Source organism: Octopus sinensis, linkage group LG14 (genome assembly GCF_006345805.1).
Source record: "Octopus sinensis linkage group LG14, ASM634580v1, whole genome shotgun sequence".
Taxonomy (NCBI): Eukaryota; Metazoa; Mollusca; class Cephalopoda; order Octopoda; family Octopodidae; genus Octopus; species Octopus sinensis.
The window spans coordinates 44,103,214-44,127,565 of record NC_043010.1 but is presented as its reverse complement, the minus strand read 5'-3'; the positions used below and the strand labels follow the sequence as shown (position 1 = coordinate 44,127,565).

Genomic DNA, 24,352 nt, shown 5'->3' with positions numbered 1-24,352 from the left:
CCTTAAGTTAACCTTAGTTCCATGACAAAGATGAGAGTTTTATATACAGTAAACTAGGTCAAAGTATATTTGTGTGTTCTGATAGGTTTTGTCATTGTATTAGCAGGAATTGACTAAAAATAAATTAAACTTAATTATATTGATGGAATTTAGTCATATACATAACATAGCTAGTGCATATGAGTGTAGGATGCTCACTTATCCTTGTTCACACTAAATATTAAATTACACTGATAAAAGAATTTTGACACAGGATTATTTAGTACTTAGTTGTATAGATGCCCCACACAGATATCAGGATGTTAGAAGCTGGGATTTTGTAATTTAATAATTCTGACATTATTGTCAGTATGTTCTCAAAGTCAGTTTGTTATACACACATACATACACGTGTGTGTGTGTGTGTGTGTGTGTGTGTGTGTGTGTGTGTGTGTGTGTGTGTGTGTGTGTGTGTGTGTGTGTGTGTGTGTGTGCGGGCAGATGGGCACGTGTGCATATTTGTGTGTGTGTGTATATATATATACACACTCACACATATATGCAGACATACACACACACATACATACAAACATACATACATACATACATACACACACACACATACATACATACATACAAACATACATACATACATACATACATACATACATACATACATACATACATACATACATACATACATACAAACATTCATACATACGTATCTAAAATGAAAACAAGGTGGCAGAGACTTAACATTGATCCAAAATGCCTTTGAATGTCATATCATACCCTTTTGGTAACATCTTTTAACCACCAAGTGTCGAAGTGCATCCCTTAACAAAATTTGCATACACGAGGCTGATAAACATCATTAGATTTGGAAGGCCGCTCCTTGAGCAACATTGTTTATCTGATAACCAAGAATACATGCCCAAAGAAGTTGCACAACTCTGCCGCAACATATCTGTGGAGTTAACACCAAAGATATGACCCACATCATAAGCAGTTGTCCGAAAATGTCATCACGGTATTATCTACCAATGAGACATGATGTTGTAGCTAGGACACTCTATAATGAAATCCATTGGAAGGATAACCCTGAGGACAAAGAAAATAAAACCCACTGTATGGTAGAAGCCATAGCTACTCATAATAAGAAGGAGTACTGGTGGAATGTCTCATTGAAGACCTCAATAAAATGTAAGCATAACAGTCCTGATATAAGGATTTGGGATAGGAGAAACTGCACAGTAGTGGAAATTAGCTGCCCAACAGATGTTAATATAAAACTGAAGATCAGTGAAAATGAGAATACCTACACTGAACTACTGAAAAATCTGCAGTTACTCTCTCCAGATTACAAGTTCAGGTTTATACCTGTAATTATTAGGGCACTGGGATATGTAACACACTGCCTAAATACCAATCTTGAGAAATTAGGCTTCTCAAAACCAGAAAGGAGAATACTAATTTGATAACTACAGATCCAATCCATCACTGGAATTGTAAAAATCTATAAAACTCTCCAGAAGTTTATCATTTAAATATATATGAGCATGTCTATATATGCAACTATATGCATGAGAATATGTACATAAAGCAAAACATACAAATCTGCACATATACATACATACAAACAAAAATACCTAGTTGTTGATGTTGAAGAAACCTTGAATCTAGGTTAGAAACCAGCTCTTTCTCTATTGGAAAGAAATCTTGAAATAAAACTGAACAATGACATACACACATACATATATACATCAGTTAGCTATCCCTAGATAAGAAAACACACACTTGATAGAAAAAGTAAAGTGGTATACACACACACAAATAGAAATAAGTATAGATTTATACACACACACACACACATACACACACATATATATATATCATTTATGCACTTTTTAATATGTAAACATGGTTTATACGATAGCAATTATCTGCATAGTTTTGATAATATTGTCTTCATTGATTCAGCAGAGTTGTTAAAGCATTGGATAATGTGCATTGCAACACTTGCATTCTGGATGAATGGATGGATGGATAGATAGACAGTCAAATGGATGAATGGGTAGATAGATAGACAGACAAACAGACGGATGGATGGATGGATAGACAGACGGGCAGATGGATGGATTGAAGAATGTTTGATTCTGAAATTTTTGTTAGAGCCTTTTATTGAAGGCAAAATGATGAGCTTCACCCAAAATATCAGACCTCTCCTTTTATTGATAACAAACACCTTTACTGTATGCTATGCACTGTCTGTAATTAGTATTTTTTCAATGCAGACCATTACTGCTTTCCAAAGTTTCTACTTTCTTTCACTTTGTTTGATTGGCTCTATGATTTTTTGTCTAATAGATTTTAGTAGCATGAGTGGTTGGTTAGCAAGACTGGTGTTCTTGGTAGCAATGCATAAAAATTGTGTAGAAAGGGCTAAATCAAGGTGATGCTGCAATAATGACCCCCAAAGGGAATTAATTGACAATAGATTAGTGTTGCTGTGATGATAAGGAAAGGTTACCATAACAATTTGAGTTTGGATTAAAGGTGGATTAAAAGAATGCAATCAATGAAAGGATTTAAGGATTTACTGGTTCAAATTGTTGGAGAGAGAGAGGAGGAGGGACAGAGAGAGGGGGAGGGACAGAGAGAGGGGGAGGTGAGAGAGAGAGAAAGAGAGAGAGAGAGATGAAGTAGAAGTTGATTTCTCTGACTGGCAATTTTTGTCTAATTAGGTAATTTGCAGACAGCAAAACTGGCAGATTGACATCTATGCAATTAGATGAAGTTATTGTTATCAGTTTCATTAATGTATTTCAATTTATCAGGTTTAAAACTGGATGAGCTTATTCCATTTCTCCATAGCATTAAATAAATGAGACACATCACTTTTACCTAAATATGATGCACCCAGATTGTTGCCTATTTTTATTCCTTCCTCTTCACCAAAATAGATTTGAAAATAAAACTGTGAGCCTTCATTATTATACATAGAATAGAAAAAGGGGAAAATATATCAATGATACTTAACACTCCTTTCTGTACTGAATGACTAATTAAATTGAAACCTAGTTTTTGCAATCTAATGAAGTCCAAATGCTTTATCATAGTAATTATGATACACCTGAAAAGTGATTAAGGTATTTCTAATACAGTAGCAAATGTATCCGCTAATATATTGTCAGTATATAGAATAACTCTAAATGCAATAAGTACCATTGTTTTGGTATAAGCTATATTTGTTTACTATTATAATTTAAATTGTGCTTCCTTATCAGATTTAAGGAAATAAATACAGTCATTCATTACCTCCACTCGTCTTTAGACTCAGAATCCAGTATAAAAGGCAGTGGTAAGACTATTACTAATTATGCTGAATGTAAAGATATTCATACATATACAACGAAAAATTCTAATCTCTATTTTAAACTGGAGTATGCACATACTATTTACCTTATAGTATATACTTTCCCTATATTATTTTATTTTATTTTATTTTTATATATTAAGGTGGCGAGCTGGCAGAAACGTTAGCACGCCGGGCGAAATGTTTAGCGGTATTACATCTGCTGCTATGTTCTGAGTTCAAATTCCGCTGAGATCAACTTTGCCTTTCATCCTTTCGTGGTCGATTAAATAAGTACCAGTTACGCACTGGGGTTGATATAATCGACTTAATCCGTTTGTCTGTCCTCTCTGTGTTTAGCCCCTTGTGGGTAGTAAAAAATAGATATATATAATTTTTTTTTTAATTTGGAAGGGATAAAAACTGAATAAATTAGTTTGTAAAACACTATAACAATAACATTTACTGACAACCTGGGTTGGCTAGGTACAGCTGTCATGTAGTGGTGTAAGCTGTTAACTCCCCAGCCTATTTTTCGTATTCTTTCAGCTAGTCTCTCAGCATTCCATACTATTATTTTACAGTCTAACAGCTAAACTTTATATGGCTGATTAAGTTCAGTAGACATTTTAATTGACCAACACTGTGAAGAGAGAGAAAATAGCTCTATCCCGAAATAGGGGAGACAACTCTGAAATTTCAATTAATAAAAAGGAATGCTGTAAAGAAGATGCTGAAGTCAGCTTGCCTTTCATCTTTCAGGAGATTATAAAATAAAGCACTAGTTAATTACCGGGGACGACGTTGATATAATCAACTGTCCCCTCCCCTCAAAATCTGAGAGCTTGTACCAACGTAAGAAATGGTTACTTAAATCTTATTTTTGGTGAGCACAGCAACAACTCCAAACATTTTTTGGTTTTGGGGCATAGACATACCAGCACCAACTGCCAGGCAGTGGCAGGGGAAAAACAGAGATACAAAGACACATACATGAATATATATACATACATACATAATATATATATTATATATATATATATATATATATATATATATATATATATATAAAATATTATTTGAGACAAAACCACTATTTTGCAAAACAAACAAGGAAAGACTTAATCAATACATAAAATTTAATAAATCTATTTATTAAATTTTATGTATTGATTAAGTCTTTCCTTGTTTGTTTTGCAAAATAGTGGTTTTGTCTCAAATAATATTTTATAATATTTTACTATAAAATTGGATTTAATCCTAAATCTGATTTTTTTCCCTGTAAATTTGGATATATTCCCTAATATTATTATATATATATATATATATATATATATATATTATGTAGGTGGGTAGCATAAAATTCCAGCTGTTTCCTTTTGGAGCACATCTGTTTATTTCATTATTACAATCCAATATGTACTTGCTGTCATTTTGTGTAGCTGCAAAGTGCATATTTAAGTTAAAAGTTCTGGAAATATTGTTTGTAGAATTATTGTACAACAAAACATTGGAAAATTTATTGTTAATGCCATTATCAAAGGCTACTAAATATAGAGAGTGCGTGGGAGAAGGCTAGTCTGCCGAATGTAGACCTAAGGGACCAGCTATCTGAATCAACATTAGCTTGGTAGATAAAGCAATTAAGGATATAAAGACAGGGAAAGCCCCTGGCCCATCACTGCTGAGATGCTTAAAGTATTTGGTGGAGCAGGATAAAGCCTAGTTACCCATATAGAATCAGGTTGTTCACAAGGAACTATTATAGTCAGCTGCTACAAAGGCATAGGTGATGCCTTAGACAGAAATAATTGCAGCGACATCAGATTTCTGGATCAGGTGATGAAAGTCACAGAAAGGACCTGAGCAAGGGGGATGAAATAGGAAATTTCAGGCCCATAACTCTGTTGAATACAGAGTTAAAGATTTTGGCCAAGGAGCTAGCGAAAAGGCTGGCACGTGTCGTGGACAGACTTGTAGGAGAAGCGCAAACATGCGCTATCCCAGGCAAGTCATTCCACGACAATCTCCATCTTATATGCTTACCCTTAGAGAGGGTGAGGAATTTTTCTGACGCAGGGGGGGGGAGGTCACTGGTACATTTAGACCAGTCTAAAGCATTTGATAGGGTCAACAATTGGTACTTAGTGGCAGTCCTTGAGGAGGCTGACCTGGGCCCAACCTTCCATGGTTGGATTGCTGCATTGTACAGTGACATCATCGAGTCTGTCATGAAAGTGAATGGTTTCTTTTCAAAGCATTTGAGATCGAGTGCTCAGTGTGTCACGGGTGTACTCTGTCTCTGCTTTTGTATGTATTGGCTCTTGAGCCATTGCTGCAGACGTTGGAGGCACTAGGAGGCACGCCGCATGATCTATGGTGTGGAAGAGGAGCCACAACGTATGCAGATGACATCTCCATCATCGTGGCAGATGAGGGCCAGATTCCAGTGGTGGAAGAGACCACCAAATGTTACAAGGCGATGGCAGGAGCAAAGGTTAACAAGGACAAGTCGGTCGGTTTGCAACTCAGCACCTGGTGGGGCAAGCCGATGGCATCCAATAAAGTTATGGGGCATTGCAAGGAAGGTCCTGTTAAGCTGCTCAGAGTCTGGGTTGGTCCAGACCTCCAGATAGAGAAAAATTGGAGTGCGGTGACCAGCAAGGTGACTGCTCTAACCCAGACCTGGTCTGAGCGGGCGTTATCCTTGCTAGGGAGGGCGGAGGTGATGCAGATGATTATAGCATCAGTAATAACCTACTGTCTGACCGTGGTGCCTTGCTCTGATTTGTGGCAAGATGGAAGCTTGTGGCAATGCACTTGCAGGGGATTTCTGTGAAGTATTACCAGTCATAACACAGGGTATGTGAGCTGATGAGATCTATGCATGTCTGAAGTTTTCACCTCTGTGGAGGTTTGTTCATCAGCTTTCATTAAGCAAGAATATGCAAGCTCATCTCTACACTGATCCCTTAGCTGAAGAGTTCTCTCATCAACTTCTACAAATTGGAAATGGCGCCTTACCATTGAATTACACCCTGCAGCAGCACGTACTGCAATGTGAGCACAAGGTGTCTACATTGGCCAAACTTAAAGAAAATCTATTTCCCACATTGCCTGACAACTTCAAAAACATAGCACGGTTTGCAGAGAGAGAGATTTTAGCACCTCGGAATGAAAGCATTGATAAAGTAAACCATGAACTCCTCCACATTCTACCTGGAGATGCTTCGATGTTTCTGTCCATTGATACTACCATCAACAAACATGCCACTGTTGAGTATCCAGTTGAATTTCTCAACTCTCCACAACCCACAGGACTGCCATTGCATAAACTTTCTCTCTTCTTTTTCTTCCTGTAATATCTGATTTGCTTCTCCTTCCTTCATCCTAACTATCTATACTGCTCCTGATTACTATCTAAATATAAATACTTCATCCAAATGTAAAATTTGTATTTCCTAGTTTCTCTGTCTGAAGAATTTCTGCTAGGAAATTCCTTGCATATCTATCCAACATGTAGTACTCTGTAATTCCGATTAGCAAATGAAACATGTGTAATGGTGAAATAAATAATCCTTTCTACTGGAAGCACAAGGCCTCAAATTTGTGGGGAGGGGTCTAGTCGATTACAGTGACCCCAGTGTTTCATTGGTACTTAATTTATTGACCCTGAAAGGCTGAAAAACAAAGTCGACCTCAGCAGACTTTGAACTCAGAAGATAGCAGCAGATGAAATACTACTAAGCATTTCATCTGACACACTAATGAGTCTACCAGCTCGCTGCCTTTGTGGTGAATGATGACTAAATAATATCAAACAACTGCAGGTTTTGTTATATTTATATATATATATATATATATATATACATATAAGACCAAAAGGGTACAGGCGCCGCTATATATATATGTATATGTAAAAAAATACAAACTGGGACAAGAACGCAAAAGATTTAGAAGACGATACAAAAAACACGGACGGGACATTAGAAGCCTTCAATATTCAGTCAAGAACCGGATCATCCTCGCAATTTCGGCTGATTAATCTTGAGATTGCTCCAATCTGGCCAGCCCCAAAGGAAAATCTAAGCCAAGTGCATTAGATTCCTTGGAAGAAAGCCTCGAATGTATACAAAACAAGGACGGTAAAACGGACGATGTTACACGAATAAGAATACAAAAATACGTCGTGTAACATCGTCCGTGTTTCCGTCCTTGTTTTGTATACATTCGAGGCTTTCTTCTAAGGAATCTAATGCGCTTGGCTTAGATTTTCCTTTGGGGCTGGCCAGATCGGAACAATCTCAAGATTAATCAGCCGAAATTGCGAGGATGATCCGGTTCTTGACTGAAGATTGAAGGCTTCGAATGTCCCTCCGTATTTTTTGAATCGTCTTCTAAATGTTTTGCGTTCTTGTCCCAGTTTGTATTTTTTTACATATACATATATATATATGTATGTATGTATGTATGTATGTATGTATGTATGCATGTATGACAGGCTTCTTTCAGTTTCCGTTTCCAAAATCTATTCACAAGGCTTTGGTCAGTCCCAGACCATAGTAGAAGACACTGACCTGAGGTGCCTCACAGTGTGACTAAACCCAGAACCAAGCTTCTTACCACACAGGCATGCTTGCTCCTATATATCATGATCATCATTATTGTCACCATTATCATTATTGTCTATATTTCTGTTTGTATGGCTCACACTGGATTTGTTAAAGCAGATTTCCTACAACCAGATACTGTTTCCTGTTGCTAAGCCTCACCTACTTCTATGAAAGTTAATGTTTCTTTACCATAGAAGACAGGAAATGAACAACATTGCTTGTATGACAGTGACGCCTATTAATAATCTTCACATGAAATCAATACAAACATAGACACAAACACACACACACATATGCACATGCACGCGCACACACATAAGCACGCAAATTTATAAATATATAATGGGTTCTTTTCAATTTCTGTCTTCGGTGTCTAGATATGTAATGGTCTTCATCCAGAAAAGGGCAAATTTTCTTAACCAGCTCTGACATTCTAATGTCCCTTTCCCATTCCAACCTCCCATCATCTCTCACCTCCTCTCTACTGTCCTTGGACCTTTTGTGCCAGCTGAAAATTTAATCCATATGCAATCTGGAGCATTTTATAAGTTTCTGTAGTGTTTTTGCCCAGTTTAACACAAAACTTTATTGCATAGTGGAGCATTCAAACATCCCAGCTGCATTCTGCAAACTAGTCAGCTGTGACAAGCAGTGTTTATTGGGGCGTATTCAGAATGTTGTCACAGCAGTTACCTTCACTCTGGAATAATGAAAATTGGTAGGTCAGCTTATTAGATGTATAGTAATGACTTGCTAAAATTACAATAATCTAGGACATTTAAAACTACCTCTTCTAAAAAAGTGAAAATTTCTGAATGCACCTCATATACCAAGGAAATGACTAGTGACCGAGACCTTTGGAAATATGCCGTGCATGAGAAGAGACGGCAAGCCAAATGAAACCATAATCTCATGACCTATGCCAGGGGTGTAACCAGTCCACTTATGCGTACCTTTTCCTTCTTTGGACACTAAAACTCTGCTTGCGAAGACCTGTTGAGGCAAGTGAAATCAATCAAAAGCAAAATCAAAATCAAAATCAAATTCGATGACTGGTGTCCGTGCTAGCAGGGCGCAAAGAGCACCATACGAGCGTGATCATTGACAGAGCGGCTAATCAGCTTCTGTGCCAGTGGCACTTAAAGGGCACCATTTGAGCGTGATCGTTACCAGCGTTGCCTTACTGGCACCTGTGCTGGTGGCATGTGTAAAAGGATTCGAGAGAGGTCATTGCCAGTACCGCCTGACTCGCTCCTGTGCCGGTGGCACGTAAAAAGCACCCACTACACACTCAGAGTAGTTGGCGTTAGGAAGGGCATCCAGCTGTAGAAACTCAGCCAAATCAAGATTGGAGCCTGGTGCAGCCATCTGGTTCACCAGCCCTCAGTCAAAATCGTCCAACCCATGCTAGCATGGAAAGCGGACGTTAAACGATGATGATATATATATATATAGCTACGACCTTCTTGTACACCTTGTGCAGCATGCTACCCTTTGGCTTTGACAGTGCTTGATCCTATGCACGTGGCTATGGTATGGGACCGGCCATGGTAAAAATAGGGAGAGAATGCGTGGCTATGTGGTAAGACACTCACTTCCCAACCACATGGCTCCAGGTTCATTCCCACAGCGTGGCACCTTGGGCAAGTGTTTTCTACTATAGCCTCAGGCTGACCAAAGCTTTTGAGTTGATTTGGTAGATGGAAACTGAAAGAAACCCATTGTATATATATATATATATATATATATATATATACACCATGATAGATCATTAGCTACTACACACATTTTTTTTCTCTCCTTGTTTTTTCTGTGTACCTTTCTGTAGAAGAGTGTAGGCTCGAAATGTAAAAGACTTTTTCTGTTCCTGAGTGCTATACTAATACATCTGTTTGTTTGTACACCACCTGCCTTTGTCTTTTGTTTATCTTTGTAAACTTTCCCTTTATATATATATATGTGTGTGTATGTGTGTGTGTGTGTTTAATGGTTATTGTTAAGGTAGAATCAGTGGTCATGAGGTTATTGTTGATGCACAAGATGAAAGACAAACAGTGATCAAAGTCATAAAGAAATATTTATTTACCATTACTTAATATAATTCCATGCCTCAACAGGCAGGTGTGTGATATAATATAAGTGGAAGGGCATGCAAGATAAAGGAAGTTAACTTCTTGTATAGTTGGTGTTTGTGTTCTCACCATTATGTTGTAGTAACCTACAGATAGAGATGGAGTAAAGTTCTTGAGAAAAGAAAGTGAGCTAGTGAGAGTGAGAGCTGAGGGAAGTTGTGTCTCATAGTCGCTGATTGTAACTTTCTTTTTCCCTCTGGCCGTTTGTCTTTAGTGGCTGGTTGCTTGTGGCCATGACTCTAGTTGTCTGTTCCCTAAATGTTGCTCTCACTAACTGGTTTTGCCTTACCAAATTCTAGTATTTATAACTATCCAAAACCAGCTAGTTGAGGACAATAGATTTCGTTGGAGGTTTGTTATCTCTATTCCAGTTTTTGGTGGCCTAAAAGAGGTTAGAAGGGTCAAGTGGCAAAGACATCATTCTGCTTAGCAAAGGCATCTGATAAATGTAACTGCTGTCACTCAAAGAAAAACTATTGCTTTTCAGTGAGAAAAGTGCTGTTGAACTGTTAAGTGAAATTTGGCCATAGAGGATTGAATCCATGGCCTGCATGAAGCCACTACACACACACACATACATATAGATCAAATAGATGTCTTATAAAACTATGCCACACATACAATAACAGCCATACCCACAATCCAACAAACCTCCACCATCAGCTGCCCCACAGATATGTGTGTGTGTGTGTGCATGTCTGTGTTTGTCTCCACCACCATCGCTAGACAACCGATGTTGGTGTATTTACGTCCCCGTATCATAGCGGTTCGGCAAAAGAGAACGATAGAATAAGTACTGGGCTTACAAAGAATAAGTCCTGAGGTCGATTTTTTTCGACTTAAGGCGGTGCTTCAGCATGGCCGCAGTCAAATGACTGAAACAAATAAATGAATAAAAGAATATATATATATTATATATATATATAACCAATGAACGAGTCTTTATGCGATCTTTAACCAGCTAGGAATAGCATTTAAATCTTCCCCAAATCATGCCCAACATTTTTTTCAGGGAAGGACACACTAGGTAATGTAGTCTAGATACAGCCAAAAAGATGGTCAAAACAGGAAAAATTTAGATCAATTTTTTTTAACGTGACACACTAAAGATTCACTAAATTATTACTGACATATTTCATATGGAAAGTTGAAGAAAATTATTTTTAAAATTAAAAATTCCGGTAAAAGCAGAACCTACGTTCAAGCATTTGCACGGTTTTGTTAAAACATTAAATTTTATTTTTAAGAATGCACGACTTATCCAAGTACTCCACAAGATCACACCGCCGCACCGTGGTTGTCTGTTTGGGAACCCCTGCTTTTAATCATAATTCTGTTATGATCTGCTTGATCTGGAGCTTGTATAATTCAAACTCTCAACGAAACCATAGAAACTGAAGCCAACATTTGTTTCTATCTCAAAATCTAGATTAATAGTAGCTAAAAATTAACAAATACAGTTACCCGTAGGCGAAATGTATGAAAAGGCAAGTACAATACTACAGAAGTTCATTTAGAGGTCTATGTGTTCTTGAAGGGCATAAAGCTTAATGTTAATAAATTCCGAAATATTACCTAAATATCCTGCTATCTATGGATTCTGAGGATAAGAGGCGAGAAAGAAAAGAAAGCGAATAAATTTCTTGAGAAAAATGTAGAAATATATAACCTAAGAAATGTATTTTATCGAAGGGCAAAGAGTGACGTTTAGGCCTAATATAATAAACAATATTCAAGCACAGCAAGAAAATGTCACAGGCAAAAGTTTAAGTGCGCTAGTTATACGATAAACTTGAACCCTTGACACCTACAGTTTTCTATAATAGCAAAGTAGTAGAATCTGGGGATATTCCTCTGAATATTTTCTATAACTGAATGTGCCTGGAAATATTTAAACAGGAATATTTCTCTTTTTAATACACCGGTTGATTTGACATGCTTTGATTACTAATTCCTTCCTGGGATTCAAATTCGTTCCTACAAAAGAAGAAAAAAAAAATCCCACTTTCCTTTTTTTTTCTGGAAAATCATTCCATCAAAAATATAATGTTTTATGGATCGACAACTTTTCAACTTCGGCGATATGTTCCCAATTGTTCTTCGTCCTATGGAGTGAAGTCGGTTCATGAAGGGCAGAAATTATCAATGCACGTTAGCTTTCCAGGGAATTTGGCGACTCGAATGTTTAAAACTAATCTCAGTTTAACCCGGAAAGCATTCATACTGGGTCCAGGTGGCATGGCATGTTTAATACCCGGACATCTACTGCGAAACAGTGCGACGTGTTTTGGCGTGGGTCGCATTTTTCAACAGAATTATAAATTAAAACAGTGGCCTCCATTAATAAAAAGCCTTAGTACACCTCCCCTGGTACGAACTTTAGTTCTTCGAGGTGGACGTAACAGATCATGTTCTACAGTTATCGACAAGAATACTTTTCAGGCAAAAAATTATGCTAAAGTACCACATAGATCGGACTTAAAAAGATTGCTGGGGCTCGCGAAAGGAGAAAAATGGAAGATATTCGGTAAGGAAAACATTTTTTTAAATCCAATTAACTTCCAAACCACATGGAATCTTATATATATTAAATATAATTTATAATTTTATCACCGTTATGATAAGACCTACTTATAACTGTTTTATCATAATTTTATCACTGTTATGATAAAACCTGCTAATTCATTTTTTCGGAATTTAATTGTATTAGCTATTGAGATGATTTTAAAATTGCGATTTCAAAACAGCTGAACAAACTTTTTCATCTATAAGGGATTCTTCAGGCTATTACAAAAAAACTTTAACCATCTAACACGATAGGACTGTACCATCAACTAGGCTCAATCTAATGCAGAATCTGTGGGACTGAAGATCCACCTTTGTGTCTCATGTCTAGCTAAAAAGTCTGTAAAAGTTGTTCTTCACTGGGTTACTGTCAGCTGGCCATATGATTACACCTCCTTCATAATCTAAGACGTTTTCTGTTATTCAATTTAGATTTATATGTTTGGCTACTAAATGTCCTCTAGTGGAAGAAAATATAATCTGTCAAAAATTAACCAATCAACTCAGTCTTGAAATATATCCAAAAGCAGGTAATGTTTCCATGGCTAACTCTAACCTACAGCACAGATTAATGGATTTTGTACCATTAAAATATCTATTAAAAAATTTTGATTATATAAAATGTAGAATTGCTTGTTCTATCACAACTTTATGCTGATATGATTCATGGTATAGCTTTTTTGAAATTGCATAATAATATTTATTTTTTAAGGCTCATAAATTGTTTTAACTTCGAGTTTGTGGCATGCACTAATGATATCAGAAGAGTGGAAGTGAGCAGTCAAGAGACCCGAATGGAAGCGAAAGGAGAAGTGACATCAAGTGAAGAAGAAGACTTGAGTGGCCTCTTTTGGACTGAGGGTGTTGACTAAAATAGGTGTATTTTAGGGGTTTCTGCATGTAGTTTCAGGCCAGTGGTTGGGATAGTGAAGGTCTCTGAGTTGTATAGCAAGTTCAAGTTGTCAAGTGAGGGGTTCCTTTCAATGTCATTCCAGAAATTAAAGTAAGACAATTTTTGTCCATTATACTAAAAGCTCTTTTGGTTTCTTTTTTCACTTTTGTCAACATTTGACATGATAATGAAAGTAGGATTGGCAACGATGTTCTCAAGTTTTTTTCCAGCAAAAGTGAGGTAGCCTGTATCAAAAGAACAAGATTTGTCACTAAGCTGCAGGTTAAACAAGATGTGGTAAGTCTCATGCCACTGTAACTGGAAGGAAGCAAGCTGAGTATATATCTATAGAGTCTGAGCAGAAACTTGAGGAACAATTAAAAGATATGTACGTGGAAGATGTGTACAAGATATACAGCAAATAGCAGAGTCATGGTGAGAGCAGTGAAACTGGTGTTTGTGACTGGTTTCTGCAGCTGTATCTTGATGAAGCAGCAGAGATGATAACAGTGGACAACTTGATGAACAGAACAAGAGTACAGATGCAGAAAACACACATGTTGCTGTGACAATAGCAAGAGTGGGATCCAGTAAAGTGGAGCAGCAAACAGTGGACAGCAAAGACTGGAGAAAGGAAGAAAGCAGACTTTCAAGTAATATTGCTTCAGGTATTGAAGTATGCATATAGCCAGGAACTGTAAAGAGCCGAAGCTCATAATCATCTCACATCAGCCAATGTTCTTCTCAATTCACTTACATGCATTGTTTTTTTTTTAACAAATTAACACAGTGAATCTAATAGACAGTCACCACACTCATCTCACACCAATTGTTGCATGTCTTCTACATTCACTGTTCATGTGTTAGTGTTGACTTCAAACAAATTTCTTCTTTTCTTTGTAGGAGCCATCACATTTCTATTAGTATCCAGTACTGTGACAATGGCAGTGCCATTTTGTATTGGCAAGGTGGTAGACATCATAAACTCTGCCTACAAAGATGGAAATGTTATGAGTAAATTGAATGTGATGTGCCAATCTCTTATGGTTATCTTTTTGATTGGTGGCTTGGCCAATTGTGGACGTGTCTATTTAATACAAATTTCAGGTATGTATTTTGGTAAATAAAAATTCTTATACTTTTTCTTATGAGGATGGGAGTAGTAAGATCAAAGGCTGACTCTACAATAAGAGTTTATTCAGTCTCCTCTACCACACACACCAGTGTCAACATTAATGAATTACTAGAGAAAATTTGTTTTTTCATTTTCACTGTAAATAATTGTCCTTAATAAAGCAAATCATTTAAATGTGAAGTAAGATTTGTTTGTCATCTCTCAACTAACTAAAATGCAAGGATTACACACACACACACACACACACACACACCACACACACACACACACATGCACACACACAGAGAGTTGGCCAAAAGTGATGCACCCAAACCTTTGATGTTTATATTATGTTATCATCATTATTATTATTATTATTTAAGACATTGCACAGTATCCAATATCATGATGTTGTTGATTGAAGATATTGTCTGTCAAGTCAAAACAAGGACTCCAGACAGACTACTTTACACAATATGCATATAGTTCCAAGTAATGCCAATTTTTGCAATATGCCCAGATTGTTGGGTATTTCTAAAGTTTCCAGATGTTTTTTTCAGATTGGGTGGTATTAAACCCAATGCTCTGATGACAATAGGGATAACCTTTATTTTTGACTCTTGTAGCTGCCACATCTTAGTGATCTCAATTCTCAGGCCTCCATATCTATCAATCTTTTCTCTTTCTTTCATGATAGTATGTTGATCTCCTGGCACAACCATATTAGGCTTTCTTGTTTGTCCCTCCTAAATATTACTATATCCAGCTTTCAGTGCTCTAACACCTTGTCTGTCTGGAAGTTAAAGTCCCAGAAGACTTTTGCCTTCCCCTTTTCCTCCATTACCTTTTCCGGTGTATGTTGGTACCAAGCACCTGTTATCTATACTTTCAGCGTAGTAGCCAGTGAAGGTTTTGGGCTATTTTGTCACATGTCCTTGTATGCTTTCTGTGCAAGACTTTCTCAAGCACTAACAATGTGAGTCATGCTTTTGACCCTATTCCCACACATTTGGCTGAGGTTTGTAGCACTTGTGTGGTATATATCCCTTTTCACTGAGTTGGTATTTAATGCCTGATCCTGGGCAGCAATGATTATGCTTTCAGTATTTTTTTTTTAGGTCACCCTTGCTGAGCCACCTCCATGATGCTTCCTGGTCTTTTGTTAGTTTCATGGTGGAACTGCCCATGTAATTCCATGCAGAATAGGGTTTCTTCTCTCGTTGGCTGTTCATGATCGGAATTCATGAGCACTCTCAAGTCCATTTTTGGTAAATCCTTCTGCATTAGCAGCATACTGTAGCAAGTCTTGTTTGCTGTTTACCAAATATTCTGCCATGTTTCTTCTTTCACTGTTGATGCATTCCCATATGCTAATCAGCCCACGTTCACCTTTACCCTTCTTCATGTAGAGCCTGTGTACATTCGCCTTAGGGTGGAGGACACCATACATTGTCATTGTCCTTTGGGTAGTGTGATTGAGTTGGTTAATCTCCGCTTGTGTCCATTTCAGGATGGATGCACTATAGCGGACTACAGCAACAGCCCATTTATTGATGGCAGTCACAAGGTTCCTTGAGTTGAGTTTTTATTTCAAGAGAAGTTTGAGGCACTTGAAATTTGCAATGATGACCTTGTCTTTCATTTCTCTGTGCAAGATATTGTCCAGTTCCAGGATCCCAAGGTACTTGTACACATCATCAGCTGGGTCTTCCATTTTCTCTCCATTTGGCAATTCTATGCCCCTACAATCTGTTCTTTTCTCCTACTTCAAAGTGAGCATCACACATCTGCACAGTCTCAACCAGCCTCTCCATTTCAGGCTCTATTTTTGCAAACAGTTTTCAGTCATCTATGAAGAGAAGGTGGTTGAGACGAGGCTTGTTCTTTCTCAGACATAGTGTGCATTGACTATAGAAAGTGGGATCAAGGCTATAATGACTAACAAAGGTGAACAAGAGTCACCCCTGGAAGATGCCTCTTTTGATTATTACCTTGGCTAAGTGCTAGTTGTTACAGAAAAGACATGTTTTCCAACTAGGCATGCTGTTCTTAATCAGTGCACACACATTCTCAACTATTCCACACATGTCAAGTGTTTCCAAAATCCACGAATGCAGCAACAAGTAAACCTTTCTGAAGTCTATCCAGGCCATGCACAAGTTTTTTTGGTACTGTTTACAGTTCTTCATTACAACCTTGTCTATCATAAGGTGGTCCTTGGATCCTTTTCGGCATCCCTTTTGTTCTGCTGGGAGTAGATTGTTTACCGCAAGGAACATATATATTTTCCCTACGAGGATGCTTTTTAACACTTTCCTGTACAATTACATTTTCCGTTGTTATGGTCCAGTCGTGGAACCTCTGGATGATGGAGTTCAGATCTCACCGAATAAATCCACTCAGCATCATGATTGTGGGAAACTTATTATTATCATAGCAGAAAGCTGGCAGAATCGTTAGCCTGCCAGGCGAAATGCTTGGTTGCATTTTGTCTGTCCTTATGTTCTGAGTTCAAATTTTGCCAAGGTCAACTTTGCCTTTCATCCTTTTGGGGTTGATGAAATAAGTACCAGTTAAGTACTGGAGTTGATGTAATCAACAATCCCCCTCCCCAAAATTTCAGGCCTTGTGCCTATAGTAGAAAGAATTATTGTTATTCATTTTGTTCATTGTGTACAAATACACATGTATTCATCATATATATATATATGTGTGTGTGTACTCTTTGTTTCTTTCTGTGTTCCTTTCTGTGGAAGAGCGTAGGCTCGAAACGTTAAAGACTTTTTCACTTCCCAAGCATTATACTAATACATCTGTTTGTTGTCTACACCACCTGTCTTCGTCTTTTATTTTTTGTGAATTCCTCCCCTATATATATATATCTTGAGCATAGTATGGAAATTTTGAAATAGGAAATGAATATAGTATTAGACTACCAGCTCATAAATTTTGAGTTCAATTCCACTTCATGCATTTCATTTGGGCTGTGCATTTCTGCATATTTCAAATCAATGAACTATTAGAAATAAATACCAGCAAATTAGTCCAGAATTTAGTCTGAGAGAAGATTCATTTTTTGATTTCTTATTAATATGAACCTATGGACCAGAGATAAGTACAAGTGCTGAGGAGTTCTCATTTTGAGCATATTATCTAATACTGTATGTAATTCTTACCTCCAAATCTAGTTTCTTAATTTAAATGGATTAGCGTAAATGCCTTAAAGCCAGCTTCTGATTTAAATGGAATGATGAGGATATGGTGTGGAAGAGTGAAGATTGTTGCATTTTTATACTTATTTTAGAATTTATTGTTATGCAGAATGCTGGTTTGTATGCATAGGAAAGTTAAATGTTGTTAAAGCAATAGGTATTTACTGTGCAAATGTGTACAATACAGGCCTATGCTGATGCAGAATTATTGAGGAAGTTATTTACTGTACATTTCAGGACAGAATATTGTTCAACGGCTGCGAGAAAAGCTCTACTCTTCATTGCTGCGGCAAGAAATTGGATTTTTTGATAACACAAAAAGTGGAGAGCTTGTGAATCGCTTAGCCAATGATACTGCTCTCATTGGTCAATCTCTAACTGGGAATATTTCAGATGGTCTGCGATCCATCGGTCAGGCTGTTGGAGGCTTGGCTATGATGGTACGTATTTTATTTGATTTTAAAGACAACATTATATCAGTTATTAGTTATTGTATGTTTATGAGAATTGTTGTTGATAAGTTCTGTTGTTGAAAGGACTATTAAACCATATCTTGTCACTATGTTGTAGTGTGTCTCTGTAAAAACACTCAACTGCCAATTGTCCAGTCCATCTCACTGTAAGTGGTGAGAACATTTTATAATTGATCTGTATTTCGTTAGATTGTTTGATGAACTTGAATTTTCCATTGAGCTTGAAAACAGTTACATGAGAAAATTTTTATCAGTGCCTCAATGATTTAATATCTGAATTTTACTATCACACACAGTTGTGAAGAGAATTCTTGCAGAGGCTTACTCTGCTTTGCATCTCTTGAGTGTCACAAGTTTATGTGCCGTTAATTTATTGACTAAACTTAAGTGATTAAATCATCATTAATTATACTTGTACTTAGTCAAAAGAAAAGAAGTCATCACTAGCTGGCAGAATCCTTAGCATGCCAGCCAAAATGCTTAGCTGCATTTAGTCCGTCCTTACATTCTGAGTTCAAATTTCGCTGAGGTCAACCTTGCCTTTTATCATTTTGGGGGCCGATTAAATAAGTACCAGTTAAACACTGGGGTCAATGTAACCATTGAAAAGTTCACTATAATTATTATTAATTTGGTAAATTTCACACCCCAATGGGCTTCATATATTTAAATTAGGACATTCCCGTCTCTGAACAATTATGAACAATATCTCTCAAATAACACAGTCTTCTACATCTGTTTACATGTTTCATCAAACACTTTCAACACCTTAATTATCCTCCTCAATTATGTTTCAACTTCCTTTTAACCTGTACCTAAATAGCCTATCATCAATGACGTAATCTTTGTCCTCCCCTTTTTCACATCATCTACTCCAGTGTTAACAATGGTAATTCTAATACATACATAATAATTTCCTTTTACAGGTTTATGTTTCCCCTCAGCTGTCTCTAGCATCCATGCTGGTAGTGCCACCTATTGCCATGGTGGCAATTGTCTATGGTCGCTATGTAAAAAAAATTACAACTGATGTACAAACTTCACTGGCAAACAGCAGCAATGTAAGTAGAATACTAATGTTGCCTTATTAGTACACTGAGCATTTGTGGGGTGAAAAAACATGAGGAAAAGCAAATACATCAAATAGAAAAAAAACAATACACTCATAGAAGACAAAGGAAAAAAACTCCACAAATTCTCACCAATTTCCTTCTGTACACATTTAACTAGATATGTCCAAGAAACAAGTCATTTCAAAAAACTGCCTATGGCCCCATTGACAATTTTAATGTGACCATAGAAGTGACTGCGTACCACTTTCACTACAACAGCCCCTGACAATTCCTTTACATTGTACTTTGCCACCTATTAATGCTACAGACACACTAGTAGAGGATATTCAAATCAGGAGAACTAGGAGGCCAAATGAAAGTTGGGAGTCACAAGATCACATGGTTCACTCAGGTCTTGCTGAACATGAATTGCTCTCCCATCATCACATAGGACTTATGTCCAATGTCCTTCTGCACTGCTTATCTGATAGTTGACTTCACCATCATGAATAGATGTACTGGGGTTGTTGCTAACAATGTCCTGGACCTATTGGACAAACAGAGTCACTCTGATGACATCTGACTACTGAGAATGTTTCTTGGTCATGGATATGTCCTACCAGAGGCTTTCAACTCTTTCCCAAACTTTAACCCAAAGAATCCAGCCACATTCAGAAAACTGGCAGTTTCTGGGTTACTGTGGTTGGTGGCTAGGGTCACACACACGGTATACCTTTTTTTTAATTTTCTATGCTAGATTGGAATTTGTTTTATTGCTCTTGTTGTTACTTTTGAAAGAGAAACGAAAATGTTAAAATTTAATGTATACTGCCAATCATTATGTGAGGTCATCTTCCATTTATGGCATCCTAGATTTTGTTCACAAATGCCTTTTGCACCCTGTTTGTATGTATTTATATTTATAAGAAAGTGAGTGTTTGTATAAGTGTGTTACAGTCCAGATGAAATTTTCATTTTTCAACTGTTTATTAACATAAACCAGAATTAAATGCCAGTGCTCGGTAGACATTCTCATTTAGAGCACAAAACCACTGATAAGTTATGAAATTTTTACCTTCAGTTTAGTTCCTTAATTTTAAGTGCCTGACCATTTTTTTTTTTCTTAGACAGATGAAGTGGGGAGGGATATGGGCAAGTAGTTAATAAACCATGAGGTCCCGGGTTTGATCCCATTACATGACATCTTGTTTCAGTATTTTCAACCATAGCCTTAGGTCAACCCAAGCCTTGTGAGTGTAACTGAGGAGATGAATACTCTGTTGGAATAACTGTACTTATAATTCGAAGAGTTGGCTTTGTCAAACTTATTCTTCATGAAGACTATATCAAAGATACATGCGTCTAAAATTCTCAGCCACATATATGCTGATACACTGAATAAGTGGAATACTCAACAAAACTGAGAGAGAATCCATTTGTTTTATTTACTTATTTTTCAGTACATTTAAGTTTGGATTTCATGACAAACACAGTAAGGGCATTAAACCAAATATTTTACACCGTCCTTTGAAAATAATATTCAAGAAAGCAGTATCATGATCTTAGCTATATTAGGTTCTAGCTATCAAGAGAGGTTTTCAGGACATTTCTAGAGTATTAATTTCTAATCACACTATATACAGACAAAGGAAAAATGTTACCTCCACAAATTCCCACCAATTTCCTTCTGTATAATTATTGGACATAAGAGCATAAAGGAAAAATGCTATTTTACTCTATTTTCACTTTGAACAGAATTAAAACTACTCTTGTGATATTATCTTGGTTCTGCCTCTTGTGCTATACCTCTAACAAAAACACAATTGCGCATCATATTCAGCTCGTATGTAATCGATATCACATCAACTCACCAAAATTTGAGAGTTTGTTGGATAGATTGTAGATGTTGGGTCACCAGAATGTAATAGATGCTGGGGTGTAGATGCAGTGGTGATTAGAATAAGTAATGAGAAATAGCAGTTAAATCGGCTTTTATTTTTGCTGTTACAATATACCCGACTACTTCAAGCTGTTAATATATGAAAATTGTAGTCCATCGTGTAGGTAACTGTGATCATCATAGTTTAGTACTACATGGCCAAAGGTAAAGGAAAGTAGAAGAAACATGTTACCTCTGTGACAGCTATTAGTAAAAAGTGTAAGAGAGAGAAGTGTTCTCTCTTTAACAGCACTGAAGACATAAGGCAAGGAAGTACCTCTGCCAAAGTGTCAGGTCAAAAAAGAGGGAAAATTCTATTTAGTGTTCTGTATTTATAATAATTTCTTGCTAAAATAGATCAGAAGAACAATGAATTTTTCATGGGTTGTCTAGGTTGAACAGAGTTTGACACAAGAAGGTCAGGAAGTTGACAGTTGACACTCATAAATCTTTAAGTGCATTTCAAAAGAACAAAGGAAAGAAGCTAGCTGAAACATTTAGGCTGAGGTTTCAGTTCCTGCTTGAGAATCCAGGAACAAACCGGTTCACATAAATAGTCCTTTCATGGGGAGGCACAGTTTAAATCTGTAAGCAAGAGGGCATTATACAAGTAACAACTGTTTTGTTTTAACTAACAATGTTGAACAAAAATACCTGTTTTATGGATATGTCTCAACTGCTTTACACTACAAAAAATAGCACACTATCTACTAGAATGAGTGTCTTCAAAGTTAAAATAGTATGCTGAAATTAAGTTCAATAAAAGCTACTCCTTCACTCCCAATGAAAAAGAGTCACTTTTTGATCCATTTTTATTCTGAAGCAGTCACCATCCTAACAATTTATTTATTTATTTACATGAACTTATTATTCCCCACCCAGAAAACCGAAACATTTATGATCATCATGTATGTATATATATATATATATATTATGTCTCCCTTATCTTTATCCTTTCTTTTATTTCTTATCTCAGGTGGCCAACGAACGCTTCAATAATATACGTACTGTACAGTCGTTTGTACAGGAAAAACTAGAGACTGATTTGTTCAATTCCAAATTAGAAAGTGTTTTATCACTCCTTAGGAGAGAGGCTCGAGCAAAAGCCTTATTCTTTGGTTTTGTGAGTATCCTTGTAAAACTTTCTTTGCCTTTTCATGGGTTGTTCTGTATCAGTATGCATTGGAAAATAATAAGTGTATAGTGAAGAAATAAGCTCTCAGCAAGCTGTGTCTATTATATAGTTTCAGCTTTTAATTGTAGCCATTTCATTAATGTCTACCAATGCAATTTAGAAAGATTTTCTCTTCTTTCTAAAATATGTGTCTAGTCAAAAAAGAAACCAACATGTGTTCTGAATTTGGTGTTTGTTGATGTAGTACAGAAAGTTGATAGTCGATTAGATGCTTAAAAATTATAATTATCCAGTACCTCTTCATCATCATCATTGTTCGACCGTGGTCAAGACAATGGAATTTACTATGCTACGCCAGACTTCACGGTCCATCATAGCATTACGGAGGTCCTGTTGCTCTTATTTCTGAACTCAAATTAACTTTGTATTTCATCCCACAGGTAATCGTCCATTCAATTTAAAAGCTTTTACTAATATAGCCTAAGAGATTTCTGATGCTAATTTCCCTAGAACTCAGAGATATTGTAAACTTTTTAATTCCCATAATGTCATGGTTAGCTATTCATCTTTAGATAACATTGCATGCTATAACAGATGCAAACGCATACCTTCACAGACTTCATCCCCACACACCAACATGTTATTGTCGAAATCCTACCAACAGTCAGAAATCCTACCTCTCAAAAGCTGTGGTCTATAGAACTACACTCACACCATCCAATGGTATCATGGGACACTACACAGGCCTGACAGCTGATGACTTTAAGAGAAGGCATACACACCTTTTCAGCTTGTAAATACAGAGAAAACCTCCACCTCCCTATCTGGAAACTCTGGGACCACAGAAACCCTGATAGCAAAACAAACACATATGCTGAACTGACCACCGCAGACCTAAATACTCTCATCTAGAAGACATTTCAAACTTTTAAAAATTCTTTCTACTCATCTAATCTAAACATTTGATGATATGGACCTGTTGCCACAAAACTTTATGTAATGAAGCTGAGTGAAACTGTTATTACATACATGCAACCTCAATCAAATGCTTTGAGTACTACTTTCTCTCATATGTTCACTCATATACATATGTACTTACTTCACCCATTCTGCTCTTGAATTCTCTTGAAGTATTATTTGAACCACTAGTAAGTACCTTCAGTAATTAAAGTGGATGGAACTTGTGGAAGAGGGAGATCCAGGAAGACATGAGATGAAGTATTAAAGGCTAATCTCAAGATTCGGATCTTTTCCTTTTGAACGGCACTTTGTAACATAATTTCTAGGTAACTAAAAAGTTTTAAACTTCGTATACTGGTAGAATGTGTTTATAAAACATCATTTTCTCTTGGCTGTATTGAGAAAATTCTATAGTTTGTAAGATATTTTGTCTGAAATTTCTTGCATTTCGGCAATTTTAACCAATCAATTACCTCCATTGACATAAATAACATTCTGTGCATAATGAATATGTCCCTCCTTTAAGAAACAGATTGGGTTTATTTACATTTGTGAAGAAAAAAGATACCCTTCCCCAACCCCTAACCCTAAATCTAAAATAGATTGAAATGCAATAGATCGATACTAGGGCCATAATTATGGGTGACATTTTCATTTGACACCGCTAGAAAAAAATCCCATTTTCCGTAGCGGTGTCATATGAAATTGTCACCCATAATTATAACCCTAGTATCGATCTATTGCATTTCAATCTATTTTAGATTTAGGGTTAGGGGTGGGGGAAGGGTATCTTTTTTCTTCACAAATGTAAATAAACCCAATCTGTATCTTAAAGGAGGGACATATTCATTATGCACAGAATGTTATTTACGTCAATGGAGGTAATTGATTGTTTTAAAATTGCTGAAATGCAAGAAATTTTAGCCTCAGA

The 24,352-nt window shown here is 36.7% G+C and overlaps 1 protein-coding gene across 1 annotated transcript in view; it reads left to right on the top strand.

Moving 5' to 3' along the window:
- The first annotated feature begins 11,425 nt into the window (after window positions 1-11,425).
- The window catches only part of LOC115219007 (ATP-binding cassette sub-family B member 10, mitochondrial), a 26,823-nt gene continuing 13,896 nt past the window's right edge, over window positions 11,426-24,352 (top strand). Inside the window, exons 1-5 of the mRNA XM_029789046.2 lie at window positions 11,426-12,606; window positions 14,440-14,643; window positions 18,100-18,302; window positions 19,262-19,396; window positions 22,303-22,449. Of these exons, the coding sequence (XP_029644906.1) occupies window positions 12,126-12,606; window positions 14,440-14,643; window positions 18,100-18,302; window positions 19,262-19,396; window positions 22,303-22,449 (1,170 nt within the window). The 5' untranslated portion in view covers window positions 11,426-12,125. The remainder of the gene's footprint in view (window positions 12,607-14,439; window positions 14,644-18,099; window positions 18,303-19,261; window positions 19,397-22,302; window positions 22,450-24,352) is intronic.